The sequence below is a fragment of the Theropithecus gelada genome, chromosome 7b (genome assembly GCF_003255815.1).
Source record: "Theropithecus gelada isolate Dixy chromosome 7b, Tgel_1.0, whole genome shotgun sequence".
NCBI classification, from domain to species: Eukaryota; Metazoa; Chordata; class Mammalia; order Primates; family Cercopithecidae; genus Theropithecus; species Theropithecus gelada.
The window spans coordinates 18835911-18861282 of record NC_037675.1 but is presented as its reverse complement, the minus strand read 5'-3'; the positions used below and the strand labels follow the sequence as shown (position 1 = coordinate 18861282).

Sequence of the window (25372 nt, the reverse complement as noted above, 5' to 3'; positions counted from 1 at the left end):
GACTGGTTAGAACAGTGATAAAAATCATTTGAGAAAAGAAAGAGAGGCTGGGTGTGGTGGCTCACGCCTGTAATCCCAGCACTTTGGGAGGCCGAGGCAGGAGGATCATAAGGCCGGGAGTTGCCTCGTCAACATGGTGAAACTCTGTCTCTACTAAAAATACAAAAATAAATTAGTTGGGCATGGTGGCAAGCACTTGTAATCCCAGCTACTCGGGAGGCTGAGGCAGGAGAATTGCTTGAACCTGGGAGGCGGAGGTTGCAGTGAGCTGAGATCGTGCCACTGCCCTCCAGCCTGGGCAACAGAGCAAGACTCCGTCTCATCAAAAAAAAGAAAGGAGGGAGGGAACACGAGAAGAAGGAAGGAAGCTTGCCCTCCACCTATATTAACCCCGCCCAAGCTGGGGGCCACCTGTAGCCCTTAACCTCCCCAGCTGGGGCTCCTGGCCTGGGGTAGCAGAGATGACTCTGTGCTCCCATTTTGTCCCTCAGAATGAGCACCTCCTGAGGTGATACAGCAGCTGGGATAGGGGGTGGGTGTCAAGAAGCTGTGTATTTTCCATGCCTAGAGGGGCGTGACACCTCACTTATGCCACAGGCACCGTACTCCCTGGTGACTTGGGTCAAGCTGGGCATGTTGTGAGAGAGCCCCAGCATCTTAGCTTGGGCATCTGTAATGACGCACCATACACCAGGCAGCTTATGAACAACTGACATTTATTACAGTTTTGGAAGCTGGGAAGTCCAAGATTGAGGCATTGAGGCACGGGCAGATTTGGGATCTGATGAGGGGTTGCTTATCATAGACAGCGTTTCTTGCTGTGTCCTCGCATGGTGGAAGGGGCTGGGGAGCTCTCTTGTGAGTCTCTTTCTGTTCTTGAGGGTTCTGCCCTCATGTCCCAGTCACCTCCCAAAAGATCCCACCTCCTAACACCATCACCTTGAGGGGTGATGATTCAACATATGGATTTGAGGAGACACAAACATTCAGACCACAGCACCCAGGGAGCCTTCTGCCCTTGCCACACACACCTGTTCCCGTCATCCTATGGCCATGTTCCCTCAACTGTGTCCTCCACTGGGGAGCCCACCAAGAGCAAGTGACGATGGCAGCTCCTGATGTCTGGAGCAGGCAGATCAGTGACAGGATCACCATGCATTGCCCTCACAGAACTGTGGCTGAGCCAGATGCTGGCTTCCAGGCGTCAGGTCCACTTGCCCATGTGGACAGCAGATCCGCTTACGCGCTTTGCCTGCTCAGTGCCTAGCAGAGTGCATAAGCATCAATGTTTTAGTGTGCGTGACAAACAGAACAAGAGGAAGCAAGGCATAAAGACAGACACAGAGACAACTTCCAGGGTGATTGCTGCAGCAAACTGTTTCAACCCAAACAGATGTTTTTTTTCTGCTAAGGCCAAATCAGTCTGAAACTGGGATTTTTCAGGGAAAAGTTTGACAAGACCCAGACTCCTTTGGCACTGCCTGGCTGTGTTATCAAATACAGATAAGTGTGGGTGATAAGCGCCTGGTGCCCGAGAGTCTTGGCACAGCAGCCTTACAGGGAGGGAGGTAGTGATGAGTGGTTGAGCCGGCCCCTCCTGGCTGCTTCCTTGTAACAAACAATGTCCAAGGCCCTGCCCCTTAGGTAGTATGGACAAAGCCCTTGTCGTTGTTACTGAAATGAGGCATTGCTGATGGTTCTTGGTGAACTTCTAACCAGCCAAGTGCAGGGCTGGTGTCCTTCCTAAATTACACACTTGCACAGACCATCCTGCCTAATGACTTAACGTTCCTCCCAAGTTAGAGTTCTTGCACCCTTTAGAGCAGCACCAGCCAAGCCACCCCCAACCTCTGCCAGCATCTTCTGCAGCGTTCTTGCCAATGGGGAGGCATTTCTAAGAATCCTGAAATTCTCTAGCCAGTGGGGTCTGTGTTACTGGCTGGACATAGTTTCTGCTCTGTGTGATCTGTGCCAATGGGCCCCATCCATGACCTTGGTTTTAATCATAGCCTTTTCAACTAGTGGATGTTCTCCATACTATGACAATGAAACCTTTAGTCAGTGAAATCAAAGACAAGATGCTGCTCAAGGCATTTGAATGGCCTAAGTCTGTAGTCATCAGGATACCATTGAGCCCAACCCTGTTCTGCACTTGGGTGTTATCTTAGTCAATTCAGGCTGCTCTAACAAATACACTAGACTGGATAGCTTATAAGCAACAGACATTTATTTCTCAAGTTCTGGAGGCTGGAAATCCAACATCCAGGGGCCGGTGTTATTCGGTTCTGGTGAAGGCCCACTTTCATGCTGTAGACTGCTGCCACTCTGTGTCCTCACATGGCATAAAGAGAGCTAGTATCCAGGCATGGTGGTGCAGGCCTGTAGTCCTAGCTCCTCTGGAGGCTGAGGTGGGAGGATCACTTCAGCCTGAGAGGCGGAGGTTGCAGTGAACCAAGATTGTGCCACTGCACTCCAGCCTGGGTGACAGAGTGAGAGGATATCTTAAAAAAAAAAACAAAAAAAAAACCCTTTTCTTGAGGCCAGGTGTGGTGACTCACACCTGTAATCCCAGCACTTTGGGAGGCTGAGGTGGGCAGATCACTGGAGGTCAGGAGTTCTAAGACCAGCCCAGCCAACATGGTGAAACTCCGTATCTACTAAAAATACAAAAAAATTAGCTGGGTGTGGTGACGGGTGCCTGTAATCCCAGCTACTCAGGAGGCTAAAGCAGGAGAATTGCTTGAACCTGGGAGGTGGAGGATGCAGTGAGCCGAGATTACACCATTGCACTCCAGCCTGGGCGACAGAGTGAGACTCCATCTCAAAAAAATAAAAATAAGAGAGAGAGCTAGCTCCCTAGCCTCTTCTTACAAAGGCACCAACACATTCATGAGCTCTACCCCTTCTTGACCTAATCACCTCCCAGAGGCTTCACTCCCAAATACTATCACTTTGGTATGAACGGTTCAATTTATGAATTCTAGAAGACACAAACATCCAGTCCATTGCAGATGTGATGGGAGTGACATTGGGGTGCACGCCTTCCTGTTCCCAGATGGCACTCCATCCCCAGGACCAGCCCCAGTCTATCTCCAGTGCCTCCACCATTGTCATCATCATTGCAGGAATTGGCTGGCACCTGCACTGCACCTCACATTAATCAAGTAGAGTCACCGGGGTGCGCAGGTGCAGATGGAGGCACCTTTCAGGATGCTCAGTGGTGGTCTCTTGTTCCTTGGGAGACTTACCCTGCCACTGCAGAGACCCTGCCTGCCAGTTCTTGAAAGCACCATCTCCCGGGTAGCTGCACCCTGGTAACCTGCTGCCTCCGGGCAGTCCACCAGTCTTTGCAAAAGAGCCACCATCCTGACGGGTGGCAACAGCACCTGCCTGCATGCACCTCTCCAGGTTAAAACCCTGAGAAACAACCTGCTTTCTGAAGGAAGTTTAAAAGCCATCTGCTATTGGTTTAACAGTACTTTCTTCAGACAGATACTGTAAAGATTAACCTCAGCCCACTCTTAAATCGATGCTCACAAAACTCCAAATTATTAGTCATAGTTAATGAACTTTTATAAAAATTGAGCATTCTTAAATAAGATCACAAATTCAATTCAAATATAGTACTTACGTCTTGTTGCAGTAATTGCCAAGATGGAACATTCTGGATTCCTGTGGCATTTGTGAATGCATAAAGCAAGAAAAAAATGGTTAAGAAAAATAATAGTAATTGTAATTTTAAAATCTCAGGGGCCTAATGAGTGGAGAGTCTGTATCCATTGGTAATAATTGTCTAATTACAACAGATTAAACATACAAATCACCCACATTTTATGCGAGACAGCACTCACAGAAATATTGCTGCGGTTTGCCTACTAGCGTTTCCCTCTCTTTCCCCTTCAGCTATAAATTGTGCTATTTTGGGGTAACAGACGGCATTCTGGGAAATGTCGAGGAATGTAGTAACTAGTTGCTAGGGGATGAGAGGCTTCAAAATGGCATTTTGAGTAGATTCCACTACGCTTCAAATAGGCTGATTCAAACCATAACATGAAACATGGAAATACCATTTTATTCTGTTTTTATGAGGAATGAATTAAGTTTCATTTCAGTGAGTCACAAATTACTTAACATGCTGAAATTAAACTTAAAGGCACTCATAAAATTGGGAGGGAATTGGGGGAAGTAACACAAACATTGTATATTTTTCAGCAAGCCCCTATAAATCAAGAGTCCCATCATTAATGATTCCTACTGTTGGCCTCCAGAAGGAAAGAAACTGGGATAATAAGTCTCTGATACACAACTGCATCTGGAGCTGCTGACATGCAAAGAGTGAGTCCAGCTGACACACGGCTTTGCCCGTTGGACGGTGGACAGACCCAAACGTACCTGAGACCCAGCTATGCTTGCCTTACTGGTTTGTGCACACTTGTGGCCAACATTCTCCAATTCAGTTCCTACTTCCTTGGTACCATAATTTGTATACATATCCTGGGCTTGATGAATACCAAGCCAAAACACCTTCAGGGCCTGTTGACTTTCAGTGGAGGAATTGCATCTGATTAATCTGTGTTTCCCTATACCCTGGCCTAGAGGAAAGCCTTTAATTGCGTATTGAAAGAAGAGACCAGGTGCAGTGGCTCACACCTGTAATCCCAACAGTTTGGGAGGTCAAGGTGGGTGGATCACCTGAGGTCAGGAGTTCGAGACCAGCCTGGCCAATACGGTGAAACCCCGTCTCTACCAAAAATACAAAAATTAGCCGGGTATGGTAGTCCATGCCCGTAATTCCAGCTACTAAGGAGACTGAGGCAGGAGAACTGCTTGAACCCGGGCAGTGGAGGTTGCAGTGAACCAAGATCATGCCACTGCACTCCAGCCTGGGTGACAGAGAGAGATGCCATCTCAAAAAAGGAAAAAAAAAAAAAAAGAAAAAAGTGGCTGGATGGATGGATTATGTGTTCTTAGGATTTCAGTGGTTCTGGAATCTGGAGCCCATTTCAATGGACCACTTTCATTGCCAGGAATTTATTGGCCTCCTATTTCGTGTCCAGAGATTATCTATGAGGCAGGTAGAATTACTGGGGAAGTTTAGGAGAATTCAAAGAGACCCTGGTCTCAGAGGACCCCCAGGTAAAGCAGAGGTAACAAGCGTGCAGGAAAGCGTGCCTGGCACTTAAGCCTGGGTTTGCATCTTCACAATGCTCCCACATGCTGCCTTTCCCTGCACCATGACCCTGCAGCCGGCATCTCTAACGTGTGTGACTGTGGGTGCCAAACCTTTATGGAGAGCAGTGCCTGAAACCCGAAGGTCGTTCCCTGCACCCCTTTTTTTCTGATTAACCTCCCATGACAACTTCTGGTTGAAGCCGGCAGACCAAGCCACATGTTCCTGCCTCTTCCGTGTGGGACTCCACTAAACCAGCACAAGCAGTGAAGGGAAGCAGGAGCCTCCAGGGGAAAGATCCCACCTCTTTCTGGACCACAGAAGTGGATGGAAGTGTCATGCAGGAACAAAGCAGCAGAGACCTGAGCTGGAAGAAGTGGAGAGTCGCAACTGAAAAGACAGCCCAACCGGAGAGTTGTGGGCTTGAGAATGGAGGGTCGGAAGTGAAGAGGGGGCTAAAAACAAGTCCGAGGGTGCATCACCAGGCTGACGGTGTCTGACCCCACCCCACACTCAGAGCTTGTCAAGTAAAATGTTACGGAGCTGCTTTCCAGGGTCATGGAACGGACTGTTTGAGGAAACCCAGAGCAGGCAGGGAGGCCTCTGTGCTGAGGACGGCACCCAGCCTTCTGAGTTGGAGTTAGAGATCAGTTTCCCTCCCACTAGTCACGAAAGGAAACCTACCATGCAGCAGTGCCCAGCTTCAAATGTAGATCTCCTTCGGTCGGCCTTTCTGTTGCTTTTACTCAAATATGAGTGGGCAACCAGACATCATCTGCTGTTTGAAGAAAACCAGCAGCATGAAGGAGAAAGACCAAGAAAAACAAACAGAAAAAACTGACCCTGGCAGAAAATTGAGATAATTATGGAATTCTCCGTGCAGCCAAACTATCAAGCAAGCACGCAGGGAAACTAATTTTGAGACACAGAAGAACTCAGAAATTCTATTTTCCATGCCTCTGTTCTGCAGAAGTTACATGTAGTTTAGCAAAACAAGAATGAAGTCAAGAAAGAGGAAGATGGGCACTACAGGCCCTGGTGGCACTCACCCAGGAACCCAGTCAATCCTGGAGTCACGGCTGCGCAGCTGGCCTAAAATCTTCCCTTGCTTAAAGTCAGTGACGTCCCTCCAACAGAAGAGAGAGGATGAGGCAGTAGTTGGGAGATAGCTAATAAGTTGAAGAAAGCAAGTACTGCTTATTCCAGCCAGAAAAAAAACAAGTACCATCAAAACTTATACAAGGAAGTCCCAATTCAAATATGAGAAAACTAAACTCCCCAGGCTGATGAGAGGTCATCATTTGTACGCACTAACTGAACACACATGTGCTTAACACCACACCAGCCACTGCGTGTGTCAGGGGATGGGGGAAGGCCAAGAATACAAAGAATTCTGAGACGTCGTCCTCTATGTGCTTATGGTCGGTTAGGGAGATGACACATACGCACGTGGAAACCCAACGACCAGAGGTGAAGGCATGATTTAACAACCAAGAAGAGGTTCCGCTTAGACATAGCAGAAAACACATAGGGTGGAATTTCGTTTATTCCTGCATCAGGTATTTGTTGATCACATTCTGAGTGCTGCACACCATAGTGTGTGCTGGGCTTTCATTGGGGAGCAGGACCAAGAGGATCCCTGTCGCTGTCCAGCATACGGACAGACCACGTCAGGTCACAAACATGATCATTCCAGAGATTGGTATGTGTGAAGAAGAAAGGAAAATATCACCATAGAGAGACCCAGTGGGGGACTGTGGCTGAGGAGGACAGTGAGCAGGTGGCATGGCAGGACTCTTAGAGGAGACAGCCTTTGAGGAGGAGCCAGCCTGGCAGAGAGTTGGGCTCAAAGAGCTCCAGGCAGAGGGAAGCAAGAGGGAGATGGGTGCATTCCAGCAACAGAGGAGGGCAGGGGCTGGCACAAAGGAGCCAGGGCCCAGGCAGAATTGATGCAGAGGAGTGAAGCAATCTTGGTTATGGATAACTGATTCGAGTAGATCCAAGAAAATGAGTTAAGAGGCTATTCCAGCCGCCCACCTGGCTGAGGGGTCATTGAGGGGGAGGGCCTGCAAGAGTGGGCTGGAGTGGGTTGGATTCACTGTGCATCTGGAGCGGGAAGAAGGGAGGTTGAGTTGGTGAGCAGCTGAGATGAGATCATGGTCTTAAATTCATATGTGTGAACATTTCTGATAGGCAGTGGGGATCTGTGGCCACAGATCTTATCTCTTTCATCATGTGGAGATTAGTCTGGCTGCAGGCAGGAGAAAAATGTTCCCATAGTTCATGTTCTCAGTAAGGAGGGTGTAAACTAGGGAGTGGAGGAGAACATGGAGGAGAAGCAGGCAATAGAGGTTTTCAGGGGACAAAAAACCCAAGCTCACCAACTAACTGGGTACATCCCAAAATAGAAGAGTCAGAAATGGCTTGGAGGTTTCAGGCTAGGATACCTGTGTGTCAGTTCCAAGACAGTGGCAGGGGGTGTCCAACTAGAATTAAGAAGTCAGGCAGCTTTGGAGGAGAAGTTGTTATATTGAAAGTCTGGAGAGGTTGCTCAGCAGAGGCTTAGTAGTGAGAGCTAGGGTAGAGTGAGGGGAGAATTGGGTTTAAGAGCTCTCTCCATGAGAGTGATGGCTGAAATAAGGAGAAGGTGAAATTACCAAGAAAGCAAAAAAGCAGAAGGAGCAGGGAGCCCCCACTCTCTTTCAGGGAGTCAAAGAAGCGAGAGGAGGGAGGAGTCATCCAGGGGCTGGGAGGAGAATCAGACAGGAGCCATCCTTGGCCTCTGGGGCATCTTCAGGCACACACTCTGGGGTGTCTGCTTGTTATACACACTGGTGCCTCCCTCCATCTTACATGTCTTTATTCCCAGGTTAGACACATAACAGGCACCATGGATTAATAAATACATGTACAACAAAGACAGGGTGAGTGTTACACATGGCGGATGCTGAGAGCAAGAGGTAAAAGATGAGGCTGGAGACAGGTCTACTAGGTGTGATGACCAGGAGGCTGTTGTCACTGGTTATCTTCAACAGGGGCAAAGTTCCGGGGTGGAATCCAGGACTCAGAGAGCCAAAGATAGGCATTTCCCACTGTCCACGGCCCATCCTGTGCCCTCCTCAGCACCCGGATCTGAGCACTAAAGCTTTTCCATGTTTTTTTTGCATGTTTCACAGGAGCTGTGTTGACCAGTAAAGAACTTGTGCTTTTCCCACCATTCCATCCCATACCATCCCATCCCATGCCTTTAATTATGCAGTGGGGCATTGGTCCCTTGGTCCTTTGGTGTCACACACACCCTGATTTAGCTGGCGGTACAGGGCGCGACCAGCAAATGCTGGCCAGGAACTTGAAGGCCTGCTTTGAAAGCTGAGAAATGAGTGATGAAGATTCCTAGGAAAGTAACTAAGGATCACCAGGATAACATGGGAAGACTTGAGAGGGTTTATTGCCTGGAGTTTCCTCGGGCTGGGTCTTGTTGTTCTCTTGGAACACCAAGCCTCATAAATACAATCATCAAAGCTCCCCTAATGTTCAGAATTAATGACTTCGGTTGTGTCCTATGGCAGCTTACCTTTGAAAACCATCCCAGTTTCTGCCAAAGTTATAAGTTGCTTGCTCTGACTGAAACAATGGAAGAAAATGCCCTCGTTGGCAGATTTTGTGGCTGTCGCCCATCAGCTCTTAGACTCACTGCTCTTTAGCCACGGACATCCCTGCATTCCCTGCCTCCAGATGCAGACAGCCTCTGAAATAACACCAGGTAGAGTGGGCAGAACCCATGGACCTGTCCCAGCCCCTGGATGGTCTCCAGGATTAACTGAAAGGGTAACCCTGTATGCATTCCTGTTTGCACCTGACCTGAAAAACGCCCTTCTTTGGGGCTAGGGGAAACTGGACCAAATGGGGCATCTAGAAGCTGTTGAATCAGGAAACCTTAACTCAGGTGCAGGACAAGGAGCCAGGCCTGAAGCCAGAGACTCACTCCTACCAAGCAAGGGTGTGGTTTGAAAATTATAGGAAGCCAGTGTAGGGAAGGTCTACAGCAGAGAGCACCTGAGATGAGAAAGCCCAGGTGGGAGCCAGAACAGGTGCCAGGAAAGAGGCCAGCAGGAGAGACCAGCTCTGTGGGCATTAGCCCTGTGGCCCTACCAGAAGCAAGTATGGAGACCATGCACTGGAGCTCTGAAGTGAAACAAAGCAACAGACACGTGGTTGCACAGATCTGGTCTGGGCATTTGTTAAACAATGCTGAGGGACATTTTCTGATCTTGGCTACTCTTAGCCCCTATAAATTTTTTTTTTTTTTTTTTTTTTTTTTTTTTTTTTTTTGAGATGAACTCTTGCTCTGTTGCCCAGGCTGGAGTGCAGTGGTACGATCTCAGCTCACTGCAACCTCCGCCTCCCAGGTTCAAACTACTCTCCTGCCAGCCTCCCGAGTAGCTGGGACTACAGGTGTGTGCCACCATGCCTAGCTAATTTTTGTATTTTTAGTAGAGATGGGGTTTCACCGTGTTGGCCAGGCTGGTCTTGAACTCCTGACCTTGTGATCCACCCACCTCAGCCTCCCAAAGTGCTGGAATTACAGGCGTGAGCCACCGTGCCCAGCCAGCCCCTGTAATCTTTATACTGAGCAACTTGATAGCAGCTGGCTAGCAGTCCACATCAAGAATCCAGGCAGCCCTGCACCATGCTCTAGGCTGACGGTGCCTCATCACAGCTGGCTTCCCTCCAGGTCGCTACTGGATGGTCCGCCCTGGCAAAGCATTGCAGTTGGTTGCCAGTTACCATCTGTGTCTTGATGTGTTACCTACATCTCCCCAGCCACCATTAAGCCCACTCTTCTCCATTTGCTTCTTGCTGTCCTCTGGCCACTAAAGCCTTCGATTTTACCCTTTTCCTCTTTTTATACTAACTTTGAACAAGTTTGATCTTTTATTCAAGTTCTGCCCTTTTTCAGATTTCATCATGGTAATTTTTAGACTCAACTCGCTCAGCTTTTAGAACATCTTAAAGTCTTCCCTGGAATCCGTCCGGTTATGCTATCATTTTTGGATAGAACAATAGTGATTTCCCATTAAATCTTTTTCAAAAAAAATAAAAGGCTCCAAGGATGAGACTTGAGGGTTACTAAATATGAAGAGTATTCGCCTATTCCTTTGAGTAGCATGCCATGGTGCAGCAGTTCTCATCGCATGGCTGCCAGCAAGCAGCCTCAGCATCTCCTGGGAGCCGATTAGAAATGCACATTCTCAGGTGCAGCCAGACCTGCTGGGTCAGAAACTCTAGGGCCAGGACATAGCAGTTTGTGTTTTAACAGCCCTCCCCGTGAGGCCGATGCACACTTAAGTAGGAGAACGGCTGCCATAATGAACAGAGGATGCTGATGTCTTTGGGGAGTTGTGGGCCAGGCACTTGCCTCCAGGGATCCGCGTGCAGTCAGCCTGGCACCCCAGGCTCTGTGCTTGCTCCAAGCCCTGCCTGCAGGTAGGAGTGCCTGTGAGGGGGAAGCACGGTGCTGCTTCTTGTCCAGGCATCACGGGAAAGGACTAAATCACCTCCACCAGGATTATCTTGGATCTTGATTTCTGGCTGTAGATTCCTTTGGAGTCTGAAGTGCCAATATGTAATCTGGGGTGCAAGGCAGTGGGAAAAACCCAGTTCTTGTTCTGGAAGCATTAGCTTTATAGGGGGAAAATGTGGAGGGACATTTAGGCAATCTAGCTAGTAAATAAATACCCAGTGTTTAGTATAAATTTAGGTTATTTTGCAGAATACAAAATTCTCACTTTTTAAAAAAAGAAAAAAGGAGTCCAAAACCTTTCTCTGCTTTTTAGAAAACAGGCTGTGCTTCTCAGGCCCACCTAGGGTAGAGGCAGCCTCTCCTCTGCTCTCAGACATGCCTTGTTAAAAAGATTTGAGAGATAGGGCTCTTCGTAGACTAGCTCTCCCTACCTGAGAAAAGGGGGGCCCATGCCCAGCCCCGCCTGAATGAGCTGTGGGCATCCCTACCTTGTTAGAAAAGTCTGTGGTTTCCGTTGTATGTTCTAAGACTACTGGCTGTTTCAGCCAAGTTACAGGCGACCTCCACAGCCCAGAGGGGAAGCCCCATCATGAGAAATTGTGGCTGCACCAGCTGGTGTGGGGGTTCGGGCTTCACTCCCTTCCCAGGGTCTCTGCCTCCAGGCAGTCAGGGCATCAGACCTCAGTGTGACCTCCATGGGCAGTTGTGCCTTCATGGGTCTCCCTCCTCCAGAACAAATACCAAAAAAATACACTTGACAACTATGTGGGTATAAAGACAAATATAATCCAAGTTGGATTCTGTGCATTTTTTTTTCTCTCCTGAATTAAAGTATTTTCTTGGGCCTCTGAATGGATCAGGGCCCCAGGCCCCATGCCTTCTGCACCTCATGAAAAAGTTAGCCTTTCAGGGCAGCCTCTTTAAAATCCCTCTGAGTCTTAACCACAGAATAACGAGGCCTTCTGGTTCTTTAGAAAATCGGCTGTGATGGCATCATTGGGTCTGCGGCTAAAGAAGACAGATGCGGGGTCTGCAACGGAGACGGCAAGACCTGCCACGTGGTGAAGGGTGACTTCAGCCACGCCCGGGGGACAGGTGAGTGCTGGCCCAGAGGGCTGCTGTGGCTACAGTGTTTTGTGTCCTTTGCCTAAAGCTACTGATTGCAATCTTCCCTACAATTCATATTTAAGGGCTAGACGGTAGTGGATAGGTGACCTGGAACTTCAGTTTCATTTCTGAAAAGCAAGGAAGGACATTTGAGCAAGAATGATGCCTTCAAGTTGCTAGTAGTGAGTAGTTTGCCATGAACGGAAACAGCTCCCCGCTTAGCCTGAGGTCTGTGAATCAGTGGTAACTGCCCTGTGCCAGGAGCTCAGCACTTCCTGGCAGCCCTCCTTCTGATGTGCAGGCAGAGAAGGTGGTAAAGACACTTGCCAAATCATTTTACCTGTTGTTGGAAGACGTTTGCTCTGTGTCTGAATTTTCTGTTAGTAAAAGTAAGATAGCACTTACATTTCTAAAACATGCATGAAGCCGTACAGTCTGGAAAGTCTCAGGTGCCACTGCCAACTGTGACTCCGGAGTACCCGAGCCTCCTGGTCCCCAGGCACAGACATCCCTCAGCACTGTCCCTAGAGAGGGATGCCAGGATTCGGTTGATGGGCCGCCTTCATCTTTCTGCTAGCATGCTTTTTGCAGCTGCAGGCTGTTTGGTCCTACATGGGACACGACTTTCTGATCTCCCATCCTGGAGGACAATGTTTAGGAAAGCGTCTGTGGTTGACACCTAGTGAGGGGAGCACGAGGCAGGTGAGCCACTGGGGAGGGAGCTCTGGCAGCCTTAGCGAGTGTCCACTCACCCCCCATCACCAGGAGAACTTGTGTTGGGAGGAAGGAGCTGAGAAACTTATTTTAATTTCCACAAGTTGCTTTGCATAGAAGCTTTTCAGTTCATTTTCACCTGACAAGAGAACAGAACCACATTTATGCCTCCCTGCCCCACAGAACAGCCCCATAAGGTGAGGTGTGCTCTCCTCTCTGCTTTTCTCTGTGTGGATAGGAAACCTGGTCTGGAAGAAACGTTCCTTCTAGATGCCTGTGGGAAAGGCAACCTACTGCACCAACATTTTGCAGCACCCTGTGAAAGCAAAACCAGAGGAAAATGCAAATGCAAAATGAAATTTAAAAATGAAATTTCAGGTGGATTTTAAAGGCAGATAGCTAGTCAGCAAGGCACAGAGCTTAGTGTGAGAACCTGTGCCTGCCACGTCAACAGAGAAAGGAGAGGCAGGAGCAGGTTGGTTTGGGGGAAAGTGGCCTCCAGAGCTGCACTGTCCAGTTCAGCAGCCGCTGGCCCATGGAGACGATCCAAACTGTAATTCATTAAAATGAAACCAACTTAAAAGTTCATCTTTCCGTCTCACTGGGCAAATTTTGAGTACTCTGTTGCCGCACACGGCCAGCAGCTCCTGTGTTGGGCAGCACTGGCAGAAAATATTCCCAGCATCCCAGAAGGTTCTCCTGTACAGCACGGCTCCAGAGCATGGCCCATTTCTGCTATTCATTTTGGCATACTGGATGCCATTTTCTCTATTGGTACCCCAGCTCCTGGGCTCCTGTGAGAATTTGACCTTGCCTATTGCAGCTGATTCAACATTTAGGAGCAAAACTCCTGCAGTTGGTGAAGGGTTACTACATATTGTTGGCTTTTCTTTTTTAATAGAAGCATTAGAACCCTTCGTTTATTAAATTGAACATTGTACTGAGCTCCCATAAAGAGAACTGACTACAAGTGTGTGATTCTGTAGAAGACAAGTCAGGTACAGCCAGGCCCACCCCCATCCCCAACCCTGGGCAACTCTGTATGTAGAACACAAAGGAAAGTTCTACCACACATCTAGCATAGGATCTCACTTCTGAGATAACCCAGATTAAGGTCAAAAGTGGTCTTCCTTTGCCCAGACTCTGATCTGTATGCCAGCCCTTGATTTGGCCCAGGCAGACCCATTCATCTGACCACAGTAACATCCTCCTGTCCTGCCCACCCCTTTCCCTTCTCCATCCACCCCAACCTGGGCCACATCCCTGTCTAGAATGTGAGGTCAGACCCCTATGGCCATGACAGTGAGTCCCTCATGGAAGGATAGACCATACTGAAGCCTCCTTGGGTAACTCCGCCAACCCTGGCTTGCAGCCTAGCATGTGTCCTTCCAGCTGCCAAGGCACAGAAGCCTTACCAAACCTTCAGACAAAAATAAGCACACGTTCACTTCACCTGCCTGGACTGTCATTCTGAGTGATTACCAGTTGTCACACATTCATTTTAAGGTACACAGCAGTTTTTTGTTTTGTTTTTTGTTTTTTTTTTTTTCAAATCCTCACAGCTGGAGTCTTTGAACGTGAGCCCATATCAATATGGATTCTGTATATTGAAAATCTGCCTGCAGTACTCGTTTGCACATGAATGAGTCACTGGCTGCCTTTCTTGTATAGTTTCATTCAACACAAACCTGTCATCATGGTCTGACATACTGGAATGCACTTAGACAGAGATACAAATGGTTACCCCCAAGCCCATTCACGCAATGATTATTTATGCAGCATGACTACATTTTAACCAGTAGGTATACAGAAATAAGTTATTGTCCCCACCTCAGGTACAGTTGAGGGAGGAGACCCCCGGGCAAACAGCATTAGCCTATGTGAGCATGAGGTGGAGGCAGCCCAGCAGGCATGCTGTGGGACCCCAAGTTCTGGTGGGGCACCAGACTTAGGCCTCCAAAAGATGAGGGTGGCCCCCAGCACTAAAGGACAAGTAGAAATCAGTTGATAGTGGGGGTAGCAGGAGGACACTTCAGGCTGAAGGGGAAACATATCCTTGCAAGACCCAGCATGGAAATCACAGAAAGACCCCAGGTCAAGAGGCATCTTGGTGACGCCAAGCGCAGCTGAGTGGGTGGATTCACCAGGCCTATCAGTTTAGATAGGAAGGTAACTTTCATCTCTGCTCGCCTCTAAAGAATGAGGGAAGGAGGAATGCCTTATCACCCTTCCGAGTGGATATCAAAGAGAAACTCCACACCAGAAAGATAAAACGGAATCAAATGCTGGATTTTTGCCCAATTTTACGAAGTCCTGACCCCTGCCTGAACTCCTATGGGTCCTTTTACCAAAGTTCCTGAGCTGAGAATCCAGGGCAGACCCACGCGTGGCAAAGTGTCCAGCCCAGCAGAGCCAAATCTCCCTCTCTGTCATGAGAGGTCCCAGTGTGGCGTCAGGGGAAGTGGTGTCCTGAGTGTAGGATGTTTATTGCCCTCCAGCCTGTTGCTTCCAAACTTTGAACAAATGAGGTCCTCAGCTACTTATCTATGGAAGGAATCAACTCAACTTGGCTATCATATTGCTTTTCTGATGGATGGGCTTCAAAATGCTCATGCCTTGGGCTGGCTTATGACAGTTGAGTTATCTGAACCTAGTAATTTGAGCGTTCTTGGTATGATGCTTTCATTTCATTAAATTGCCATTTTAACAATATTATCTTTATTCCACCCTGCTCCTTGGCACTGAAAAGGTGGCTGGTCAGTCTCCAGGTGACCGGCCCATGGGCAGCCAGGACACACCTGGACTGGAGTCCTCACTGAGAACCAGCCAAGGATACCTGTGGGCTTTGGCTCCCTTTGCTCTTTGTTCTTGCAGAGAACCTTTTCACATAATCAATCCTTAAAAGAAAGGGTGGGGTGAGGATCCCTTTTGAATGTGGATAGATCCATGTGTCACACATTTGTTCAGTAATTTCCTCTAGAACCCCTGCCACATGCCAGGTTCCATGCTCTGTTTTGTGTGGGTTGTGGAATCTCGTGGGGGCGGAAATTCACTGTTATGAGCTGATAGTACAAAATGAGGCTTCTTTACACTGTGATGAAGAATCATAAAATGTGCACATAAACCAATTACAACGTATTTCTTTTTCTCAGTTAAGAATGATCTTTGTACGAAGGTATCCACATGTGTGATGGCAGAGGCTGTTCCCAAGTGTTTCTCATGTAAGATGTTGGATGTTACGTGTCGTCCCAGCAGTGACATGCTTGGTGTGGCTCTTGCCTGGCTCATGTACCTGAGTGTTTTCTGAACAGAATCGATGGGAATAAGTTGTGTGCGAAGCCATGGATAAACGCGGAGGCCATTAAATGCTTACATAAACTGATGTTGAAGACTGATTACCATAAGAAAAATTATAGGATGAAACAAAATTTAAAGCTATAAAAGATAGAGTCATGGGATCAAGAGCCCAAATTGAAACATACCCTAGCATGCTGGGGGTGAGTTTTCTTTCCCCTCAAGCACACCTGGTGCTCTGGCAGAAAATACCCCGGCATGCCAGAGAATTTAGCCTTAGCTGGCACCTTCCTCCATGGAAAAATTTTCATATTTCAGGACTGGTTTCCCTATGGGCAGAGGAGCATTTGGTAACACGCTTCTGGTCTTCATTTGTCTGCGCTGGCCTCCCATTGTGAGGGGTGAACTAAGGCACGGTTTAGCCTCATAGGCTTCCCAAACAATGAGTTCTTTTCAATTAGACCCAGGAACAACCTTTAGGGAGGAACATAAGATAGTAATATTCTTGTGAACAACTTTTGTAACAAGAGAAAACCGTAACAAATGCCTCTCCAAACATTTTATGGTCTATTTACAAAACAAAACAGAACTCTGATTTTGGGGGAAAGAGTCCAGGTACACATAAGCCAGGGTTTTACCTCTAGTCCATCATGGTACTTTTTCAGTCCAATGGTTTTCTTCCAAAGATGGTTAATGCTCCTGAAAACAGGAGGGAAAATGGGAGCCCCAAATCATCTAACTGCAAGTCTACTCAAGAAATTCAGACAAAAATGATTTCACAGGGAAATTGCTCATAGCCTAGTAATAGTAACTCTAGAAGATTTGAGACAGGTTAAAGGTCAGCATCACTTTGAAGTTCTTTCTTACTACTGGTCCTTAGGGCAGAAATGGCATGTTCTCCTGGAACCATGGCAAAGGCATTGGATTTTATCCATGGCTTCCTCATGAAACCAAATCATGTTCCTGTAACTGGATTTCTCCTGCTTGGTGGCTGAAGCTAGAATGGGAAATCACTCCAAAGATAAAGCCTTCCTACCTTACCTAAAATGTGAATCTATCTTGTAAATTCTGAGAGTAAATCCTACCTCATAATTATTCTTCATGCTTGCAGTGTGGTGGTATCTGGCATCCACATCGTGGGGTGTCTGGCCTGAGAGACGCCAAGAAGCTTTGGGACTTGGTGATGGTACTCTTTCCCTTCCTGGTGGCTCTTCACACATGCCTCAGGTGGAAGCTCTGGGTCAGAGCAGGGGTTAGAGGACTGTTAGCCTGAGGCAGTTTCCCTGGTTTGTGGACAGAGGGCCTGCCTTTCAGTTCAGGGACTTTTTCATTGGTTCTTTTTTTTTTTTTTTTTTTTAGACAGAGTCTCACTCTGTCACCCAGGCTGGAGTGCAGTGACACGATCTCAGCTCACTGCAACCTCCCCCTCCTGGGTTCAAGCTATTCCCCCGCCTCAACCTCCTGAGTAGCTGAGATTATAGGCACGTGCCACCATGCCTGGCTAATTTTTTTGTATTTTTTAGTAGAGATGGAGTTTCACCATGTTGTTCAGGCTAGTCTTGAACTCCTGACCTCATGATCTACCCGCCTCAGCCTCCCAAAGTGCTGGGATTACAGGCGTGAGCCACTGCGCCTGGCTGGGTTCTTTTTATCACGAACAGAGAAACTTGTCCGAACGGTTAGCAGAGTGCATGCATAAGGACTGCCCTGCGCTGAGAGGTCACCTGAGGGTGAGCTCACTTGAGTAGCGAGTCCATCCTGACCTGCTTTTCATCAGCACCTCCACCAGGGGCACATGAGAAAAGACAGAAAACAGATGTCTTTTCACTGTTGCATCCTGTGCCGTAGTTAAGCTTAAAAATAGATGTGGATACCATGCATCAGCTGCAAAGGTACCTTGCTGTGGAATGAGGGAAAGGAACTGATCAGGACCCAATCAGTTCTGTCGATTCTGCAGATTGGTGATCCCAATGCCAAGGTTTGTTAGTTGCAAAAGATTCCATACAACAGCAGCTTCTTTCAAGAACAGCTCATCCCCCACAAGCAGATCTTGTTTCCAGGCATGTTTGGTAGTTTGAGTGGAAATTCCTCTGAAAAAGATTCTGATCACTTTGACCCTGAACAGCTTTTGTCTCAGTTTTCGACATTTTACTGCCTTACATGCCTGGAATCCAGTCACAGTTGAAACTCCCCAGAAGGAATGGATTTCTCTAAGAGAGATCTGCTGTAGAATATTTTGTGCCATAATCCTAAAAGCTGGTTTTCTTGTGGCCAGAATTTTTCAGTAGAGAAACTTTCCTAGAGCAAAGACAATTTTTAATCAAGAAACCTTGCCCTCACCCTAGAGCCACTGGAGGGGAAGGGACCATGTGCCGGCTGCTGTGGCAAGCCAGCGTCACTATTCCCAAGTCAGATGTGGTTGGAAAGGGTCATACTAGATGACCACACAACTGCCTGGGGATCAGGGCACAACAGTGAGTAGCCCACTGCCCTCAAACTAGACTTTGTGTACATTTGTGAAGTCTCTGCAAACATCCTGCAGGACATTTATTTGTAAACATCCTAGACTAGGTCAATGGCAACCATGCCAAGGCATTTACTGTCAAGGCTGAAGGACACTGCTAAACTTTCTGGCTGAGAAACTCTTTCTGGCTGAATGAACATATGGTTGTTTTCTCGTCTTCCCAAGATCACCTGAAAATGAATGAAAAGTCAGTTCTTGAAAGGTTTAGGGAGGACAAGCACATCTCAGGTGGAAGTTCATCTATGGATGAAATGGAATGAATATACTTGGTTTTGCTGCAATAAACAAGCAAACAAAACTAACGTAAAAGTGCCTCCCAGATCTCAGTGGCTTAACACAAAAGTCTGCTTCCAGCCCCTGCTGCTTGCCCACTGTGGGTTGGCAAGAGGCTCTGCATAGTGAGGTCACTCCTGGAACTAGGCTGGCAGAGACTTTATCTGTTCACACGCTGCCACAGTCACCTTGGCCAGGAAAGGGAGTATGGCAAACCAGACCCGGATGTGCTTCAGGCTCCTGCAGGGAAGAGACACACCTCATTTTCGCTCACATTTTACTGTTCAAAGCCACATGGTCACACACGTTTAAGTGGGTGGTGAAATGTATTACTTCCATATTTCCAGAGAAAAACTTGGAAATATTTGCGGCCAGCACCATAACACAGCAGCCCTAGGAGTTTTACCACAACACAGCACCTCTAGGAAACACCTCTTCATTCTGGTATTTTGGTTGCCAACACAGCAACAGCTCCCTGCACCCAGCAGAAAGCCAATCCTGAGAGTAAACAAATCCTGTGCATCCCCACAGGAGACCGCCCAGCTGCCTGGTTCTTGAAGGAGAGTCTGCAACATGAATGAGAAAAACCAAGATAAACTGGGAAAAAAAAAGAAATAAAAAAGAAAAGACCAACGGAAAAAGTAACTCAAATAATAGAAGTTCAAATTCTCTAATAACTATTTGTAGAAAGATTTAAGATCATATTGTAGCCACAAAATAAGAGCAGAATGCCATGGGAAGAAATAATCAGAAAACAAAAAATAGATCTCAAAAATTAAAAATATGACTATCAGACCAGCCTGAGCAACATGGCGAAACCCTGCCTCTACAAAAAATACAAAAAAATTAGGCAGACATGGTGGTGTGTGCCTGAAGTCCCAGCTACTCAGGAGGCCGGGGTGGGAGGATCGCATGAGCTGGGGTGCGGGGGCAGAGGTTACAGTTAGCTGAGGTCACGCCACTGCACTCCATCCTGGGTAACAGACTGAGACCCTGTCTCAAAAAAAAGAAAAAAGACTATCAAAATCATGCAATAAGGCCAGGCACGGTGACTCACACCTGTAATCCCAGCACTTTGGGAGGCCAAGGTGGGCGGATCATGAGGTCAAGAGATGGAAACCATCCTGGCTAACATGGTAAAACCCTGTCTCTACTAAAAATATACAAATTAACCGGGCATCATGGCACATGTCTGTAGTCCCACCTTATTGGGAGGCTGAGGCAGGAGAATTGCTTGAACCCGGGAGGCAAAGATTGCAGTGAGCCGAGATTGCACTGCTGCACTCCAGCCTGGGCAACAGAAGCAAGACTCTTGGTCTCAAAAAAAAAAAAAAAAAAAAAAGCAGTAAAAGCAAAAAAATAACAAATCATAGACTGACAGTTTTTGCAACATGTCTAGTAAGTAAACAGTTTGAGTCCAAAAAATATCAAATTATAGTAATATATGTTACACACATTTTTTAAACTACTGCATCTCAACTAAATAAAAGATGGTAGAAAAATGGGCAAAGCTTAAGAACAAGGCCATTAACTGAAAAGGGAAAACAAATGGTCAATAAGTATATAGGACACTGAGCCTCATTGGTTATCAGGGAAATGCAAATTAAACTTATGACAATATCTTTTTACCAAATGGATTAGCAAATGTTAAGAAGATTGATCTTGTCAAGTATTTAGAAATCTTTGAATAAACCATTTACTCTCATATAGTGTGGATTGGCTTAAATAGTATTTAAACCAAGGTCAACTTAGCAGTGCCTGTGTTTGACTCAGTGATTCTCACATTAGCTGACCTGGTAGGACATTATATTTATGCACAAGAAGACATGTACAAAGCCATTCATAGAAGTATTATTTCTTTTCTAAGCAGCTTTATAAAGATATCATTCACATGCCATATAATTCACCCATTTAAAGTGTGCGATTCAATGAGTTTCAGCACATGCACAAGGTTATGCAGCCATGTATTAGGGTTCTCTAGAGGAACAGAACTAATAGGAGATACACACATACACACATATATATGGGAGTTTATTAAGTAGTGTGTGTGTATGTGTATATCTGTGTGTACGTATGTATGTGTGTGTATATATAGGGGAGTTTATTAAGTATTAACTTGATCACAAGGTCCCAGCTGGCTGTCCGCCAGCTAAGGAGCAAGAACCAGTCCGAGTCCCAAAACTGAAGAAATTGGGGTCTGATGTTTGAGGGCAGGAAGCATCCAGCATGGGAGAAAGATGTAGGTTGGGAGGCTAGGCCCATCTCTCTTTTTCATGTTTTTCTGCCTGCTTTATATTCGATGCAGCTGATTAGATTGTGCCCACCAGATTAAGGGTGGATCTGCCTTCCCCAGCCTCCTGACCCAAATGTTAATCTCTGTTGGCAACACCCTCACAGACACACCCAGGATCAATACTTTGTATCCTTCAATCCAATCAAGTTGACACTCAGTATTAACCATCACAAGTCCACCCCTTGTCAACTTGAACCCATCCACATCTTCTGAAATCATACATAATCTTCAAATAAAGACAATAATAAGGTCATAATTACCCCTAACATAATACAGCTATCCTTCGTACAACCGGAAACACACCCATCCCCAACCCAAATACTATTACATAAAGTTAATAATACTTATATGCTTATATGAAGTCAATAAATCTTATGTCACTTGACAAAGGAAAAGGAAATAAAGATATTTTCTTAGTCCAAGTGTATACATGCTCAAACATATTTTTAGCAAAAGAAGGAAGAAATACTCATGACAATTACAGTCTTCCTTTCTGCAGCTGGTCATGTGGTCATAGCTGGTATCGATAACTACCTTTCTCTACTACCCATTCTGTATTCCCTTAGCCTTCAGCAAGCACCTCAGCAGGTCATGGGTTTTTTCCTGGTGGAGTGACCCAAACCTTCATTCCTGAGGGGTCTGGGCCATTGTCGTCCTGCCTGGATTGGGCTGTTGTAGTTTCCCACTGACCTTAATCACAGAGCATGGTAATACTAAGAGACGCCCTAATGGATCTCCTGTATTCCATGTGTACTCTTCCTTACCTCCATTGTGGAGTAGTAGACTGATTTCATCTTGATAGTCCAGGTCAGTCACCCCAGCCAACACTGTAACTCCCTTCTTAGCCTGTTGACTTAAAGGTAGGAGGAACCCAAAGTGTCCAGGTGGGTACCAATCTTCCAGTTTAATGAAATCGTTGTGTCTCCTGGTGGCAGCATTCCTCCCTCTGGAACTAAGATCTCTAGGCCAGCAGAATATAATGTCGGGGAAACAGGAAGCAAAAATTTTGCTAGGGGATCACTAGGGGTGATGGTGAGTGGTATCACTTCACTTCCACCCCTTGATTCCTGGACCTGTGAATCCTGGCTATGGGAGAAACAGTACCATATATTGGACGCTGATTCAGAGCATATACGGCCTGCTGGTGAACTTTGCCCCAGCCCTGCAAAGTATGGTCACCTAGTTGGCGTTGTAATTGTGACTTCAAAAGGCCATTCCACCGTTCTTTCTAGCTTCTTCAAGATGATGGAGACCATGGTAAGACCAGTGAATTCCGTGAGCATGAGGCCACTGCCACACTTCTTTAGCTGTAAAGTGAGTGCCTTGGTCAGAGGCAATGCTGTGTGGAATGCTCTGTGGATAAGGCATTCTGTGACTCCACAGATGGTAGTCTTGGCAGAAGCATTTCATGCAGGATAGGCAAACCCATATCCGGAGTAAGTGTCTAGTCCAGTGAGGACAAACCACTGCCCTTTCCATGATGGAAAAGGTCCAATATAATCAACCTGCTACCAGGTAGCTGGCTGATCACCCCAAGGAATGGTGCCATATCACCACAATCATTCCCAAAAGAAACCCCATGCTCGGTAGCAGTCATTCCCCATCACCCTCTTAAGCCCTAGGCAACCACTCATCTAATGTCTATATGTACGAATTTTTCTATTGTGTATATTTCATGTAAATGGAATCATATAATATGTGGTCCTTCCTGACAGGCTTTTTCCCTTAGCATAGTATTTTCAAGTCATCCATGTTGTCACATATATCAATGCTTCTTTTTATTGCCAAATACTATTCCATTGTTTGGCTATATCATATTTTATAAATACAGTCATTGGTTGATGGGTATTTGGATTGTTTCCACTTTTTTGGCTATTAGGAATAACGCTGATATAAACTTTTGTGTACAGGTTATCATGTGGACATGTTTTCATTTCCCTTGTGTATATACCTGGGAGTGGAATTGGTGAGTGATAATTCTGTGTTTAACTTTTGGAGTAGCTGCTAAACTCTTTTCCAAAGTGGCTGCACCACTTTACGTTTCTGCTAGCAATGAATGGGGGCTACCATTTCTCCATGTTCTCTCCAACTTACTATTTTTTGTTAGAGTCATCCTAGTGGGCACAATGTGGTATGTCCTTGTGGTTTGGGTTTGCACTTCCCTAATGACTAATGTATCATTAGCATCTTTTCATTTGCTTGTTGGTCATTCATATATCTTTTTTGGGGAAATGCCTGTTAAAATCATTTGCCCATTTTTAAATTGGATTGCCATTTTCTTCTCGAGTTGTAAGCTTTCTTTATATATTCTGGATGCAGTTCCTTTATCAGACAAATGATTTGCACAGATTTTCTCACAGGGTATGAGTTGGTTTTTCACTCTCTTGATGGTATCTTTTGAAACACAAGTTTTCAGGTTTGATGTAATCCAGTTAATCTATTTTTTCTTTTGTTGCTTGTGCTTTTGCTGCCATGTCTAAGAAACCATTGCCTAATTCAAGGTCACAAAGATTTAGTCCTACGTTTTCTTCCAAGAGGTTTCTAGTTTTAGCTCTGATATTTACATCTGTGATCCATTTTTGAGTTAATTTTTTTGTGTGGTCTGAAGTAGGAGTACAACTTCATTCTTTTGCATATGGATATCCAGTTGTCCCAACACTGTTTGTTGAAGACTGTTCTTTCCCTGATTGATATTCTTGGCACCTTTGTTAAAAAAAAAAATTGTTTTCTGGACTCCGAATTATATTCCATTGTTAGAAACGACTGTCCTTATGCCATTACCTTGCTGTCTTGATTGGTATAGGTAGCCAGAAAGTTTTGAAATCAGGAAATCTGAGTTCTTCTACTTCTTTTGAAATATTGTTTTGGCTATTCTGGGTCTATTGCATTTTCATCTGAATTTTAGGATCAGCTTGTCATTTTTGGCTAAAAAAAAAAAATGCTGGGATTTTTGATAGGGATTACATTGAATCTGTAGACCAATTTGTGAAGCAGTCCCATTTTTACAATGTCATCTGATCCAAGAATATAAAATATCTTTCCATTTATTTAGATATTTGTTAGTATCTTTCAGCAATGTATTGTAGTCTTCAACTTACAAACCCTCCAGGTTTTTTTTTCAATGTATTCCTAAGTGTTTGATTCTTTTTGATGCTACTTAAATTGAATTGCTTTTTAAATTTCATTTTNCAAGGGGGTGTTTTTTTTTTTTTTTTTTTTTTTTTTTTTTTTTTTTTTTTTTTTTTTTGGTGAGATGGAGTCTCGCTCTGTCGCCCAGGCTGGAGTGCAGTGGCACCATCTTGGCTCACTGCAAGCTCCGCCTCCCAGAGCCATTCTCCTGCCTCAGCCTCCCTAGTAGCTGGGACTACAGGCACCTGCCACCACACTCGGCTGATTTTTTTGTATTTTTAATAGAGACAGGGTTTCACCGTATTAGCCAGGATGGTCTTGATCTCCTGACCTTGTGATCTGCCTGCCTCGGCCTCCCAAAGTGCTGGGATTATAGGCGTGAGCCACCACGCCTGGCCTGGAGTTGATTTTTATATATTGACCTTGTATCCTGCAATCTTACCGAACCTGTCATAATAGGTTTTTTAATGGATTCCTTAGGATTTTCTCTATAAAATATTTTAGCATCTGCAAATAGAGATAATTTTACTTCTTCTTTCCAATCTGTATGCCTTTTATTTCTTTTCCTTGCATAATTGCCCTAGATAGAACTCCTAGTACAGTGTTGAATGGGAGTAACAGGACATCCTTGTCTTGTTCCTTATCTTAGGGGACAAGCATTTAGTATTTCACCATTAAGTATGCTGTTAGCTGTGGAGTTTTGTAGATGCCCTTTATCAGGTTGAGCATGCTCCCTTCTATTCCTAGTTTGTTGAGTATTTTTATCAGGAAAGAGTGTTGAAATTTGTCAAATGCTTTTCCTGCACCTATTGAGATGATCTTGTGGATTTTGCCCCTTATTAACATGGAGGATTACGTTGATTGATTTTTTTTTTTTTTTTTTTTTTTTTGAGAGGTAGTCTCACTCTGTTGCCCAGGCTGGAGTGCAGTTACACAATCCTGGATCACTGCAACCCTCGCCCACCGGGTTCAAGCGATTCTCATGCCTCAGCCTCCCAAATAGCTGGGATTAAAAGTGCACATCACCACACCTGGCTAATTTTTGTATTTTTTTTTTTTTTTTTCTTTAAGTAGAGACAGGATTTCACCATGTTGGCCAGGCTGGTTTCAAACTCCTGGCCTCAAGTGATCCACCTGTCCCAGCCTCCCAAAGTGCTGTGATTACAGGGGTGAGCCACTGTGCCCAGCCTGATTTTTCCATATGTTAAACCAAGCTTGAGTCCTAGCATAAATCATATTTGATCACAGTGTAGAATCCTTTTTACATGTGGCTGGATTGGGCTTGCTAGTATTTTGTGGAGGGGTTTGAGGGGTTTTCTGTGCATATTCATATATGATATAGTG

At 45.9% G+C, this 25372-nt stretch overlaps 1 protein-coding gene across 1 annotated transcript in view; it reads left to right on the top strand.

Moving 5' to 3' along the window:
- Positions 1-25372, top strand: part of ADAMTS17 (ADAM metallopeptidase with thrombospondin type 1 motif 17) — a 370865-nt gene that overhangs the window by 243499 nt on the left and 101994 nt on the right. Inside the window, exon 15 of the mRNA XM_025392032.1 lies at positions 11669-11789. Within this exon, the coding sequence (XP_025247817.1) occupies positions 11669-11789 (121 nt within the window). The remainder of the gene's footprint in view (positions 1-11668; positions 11790-25372) is intronic.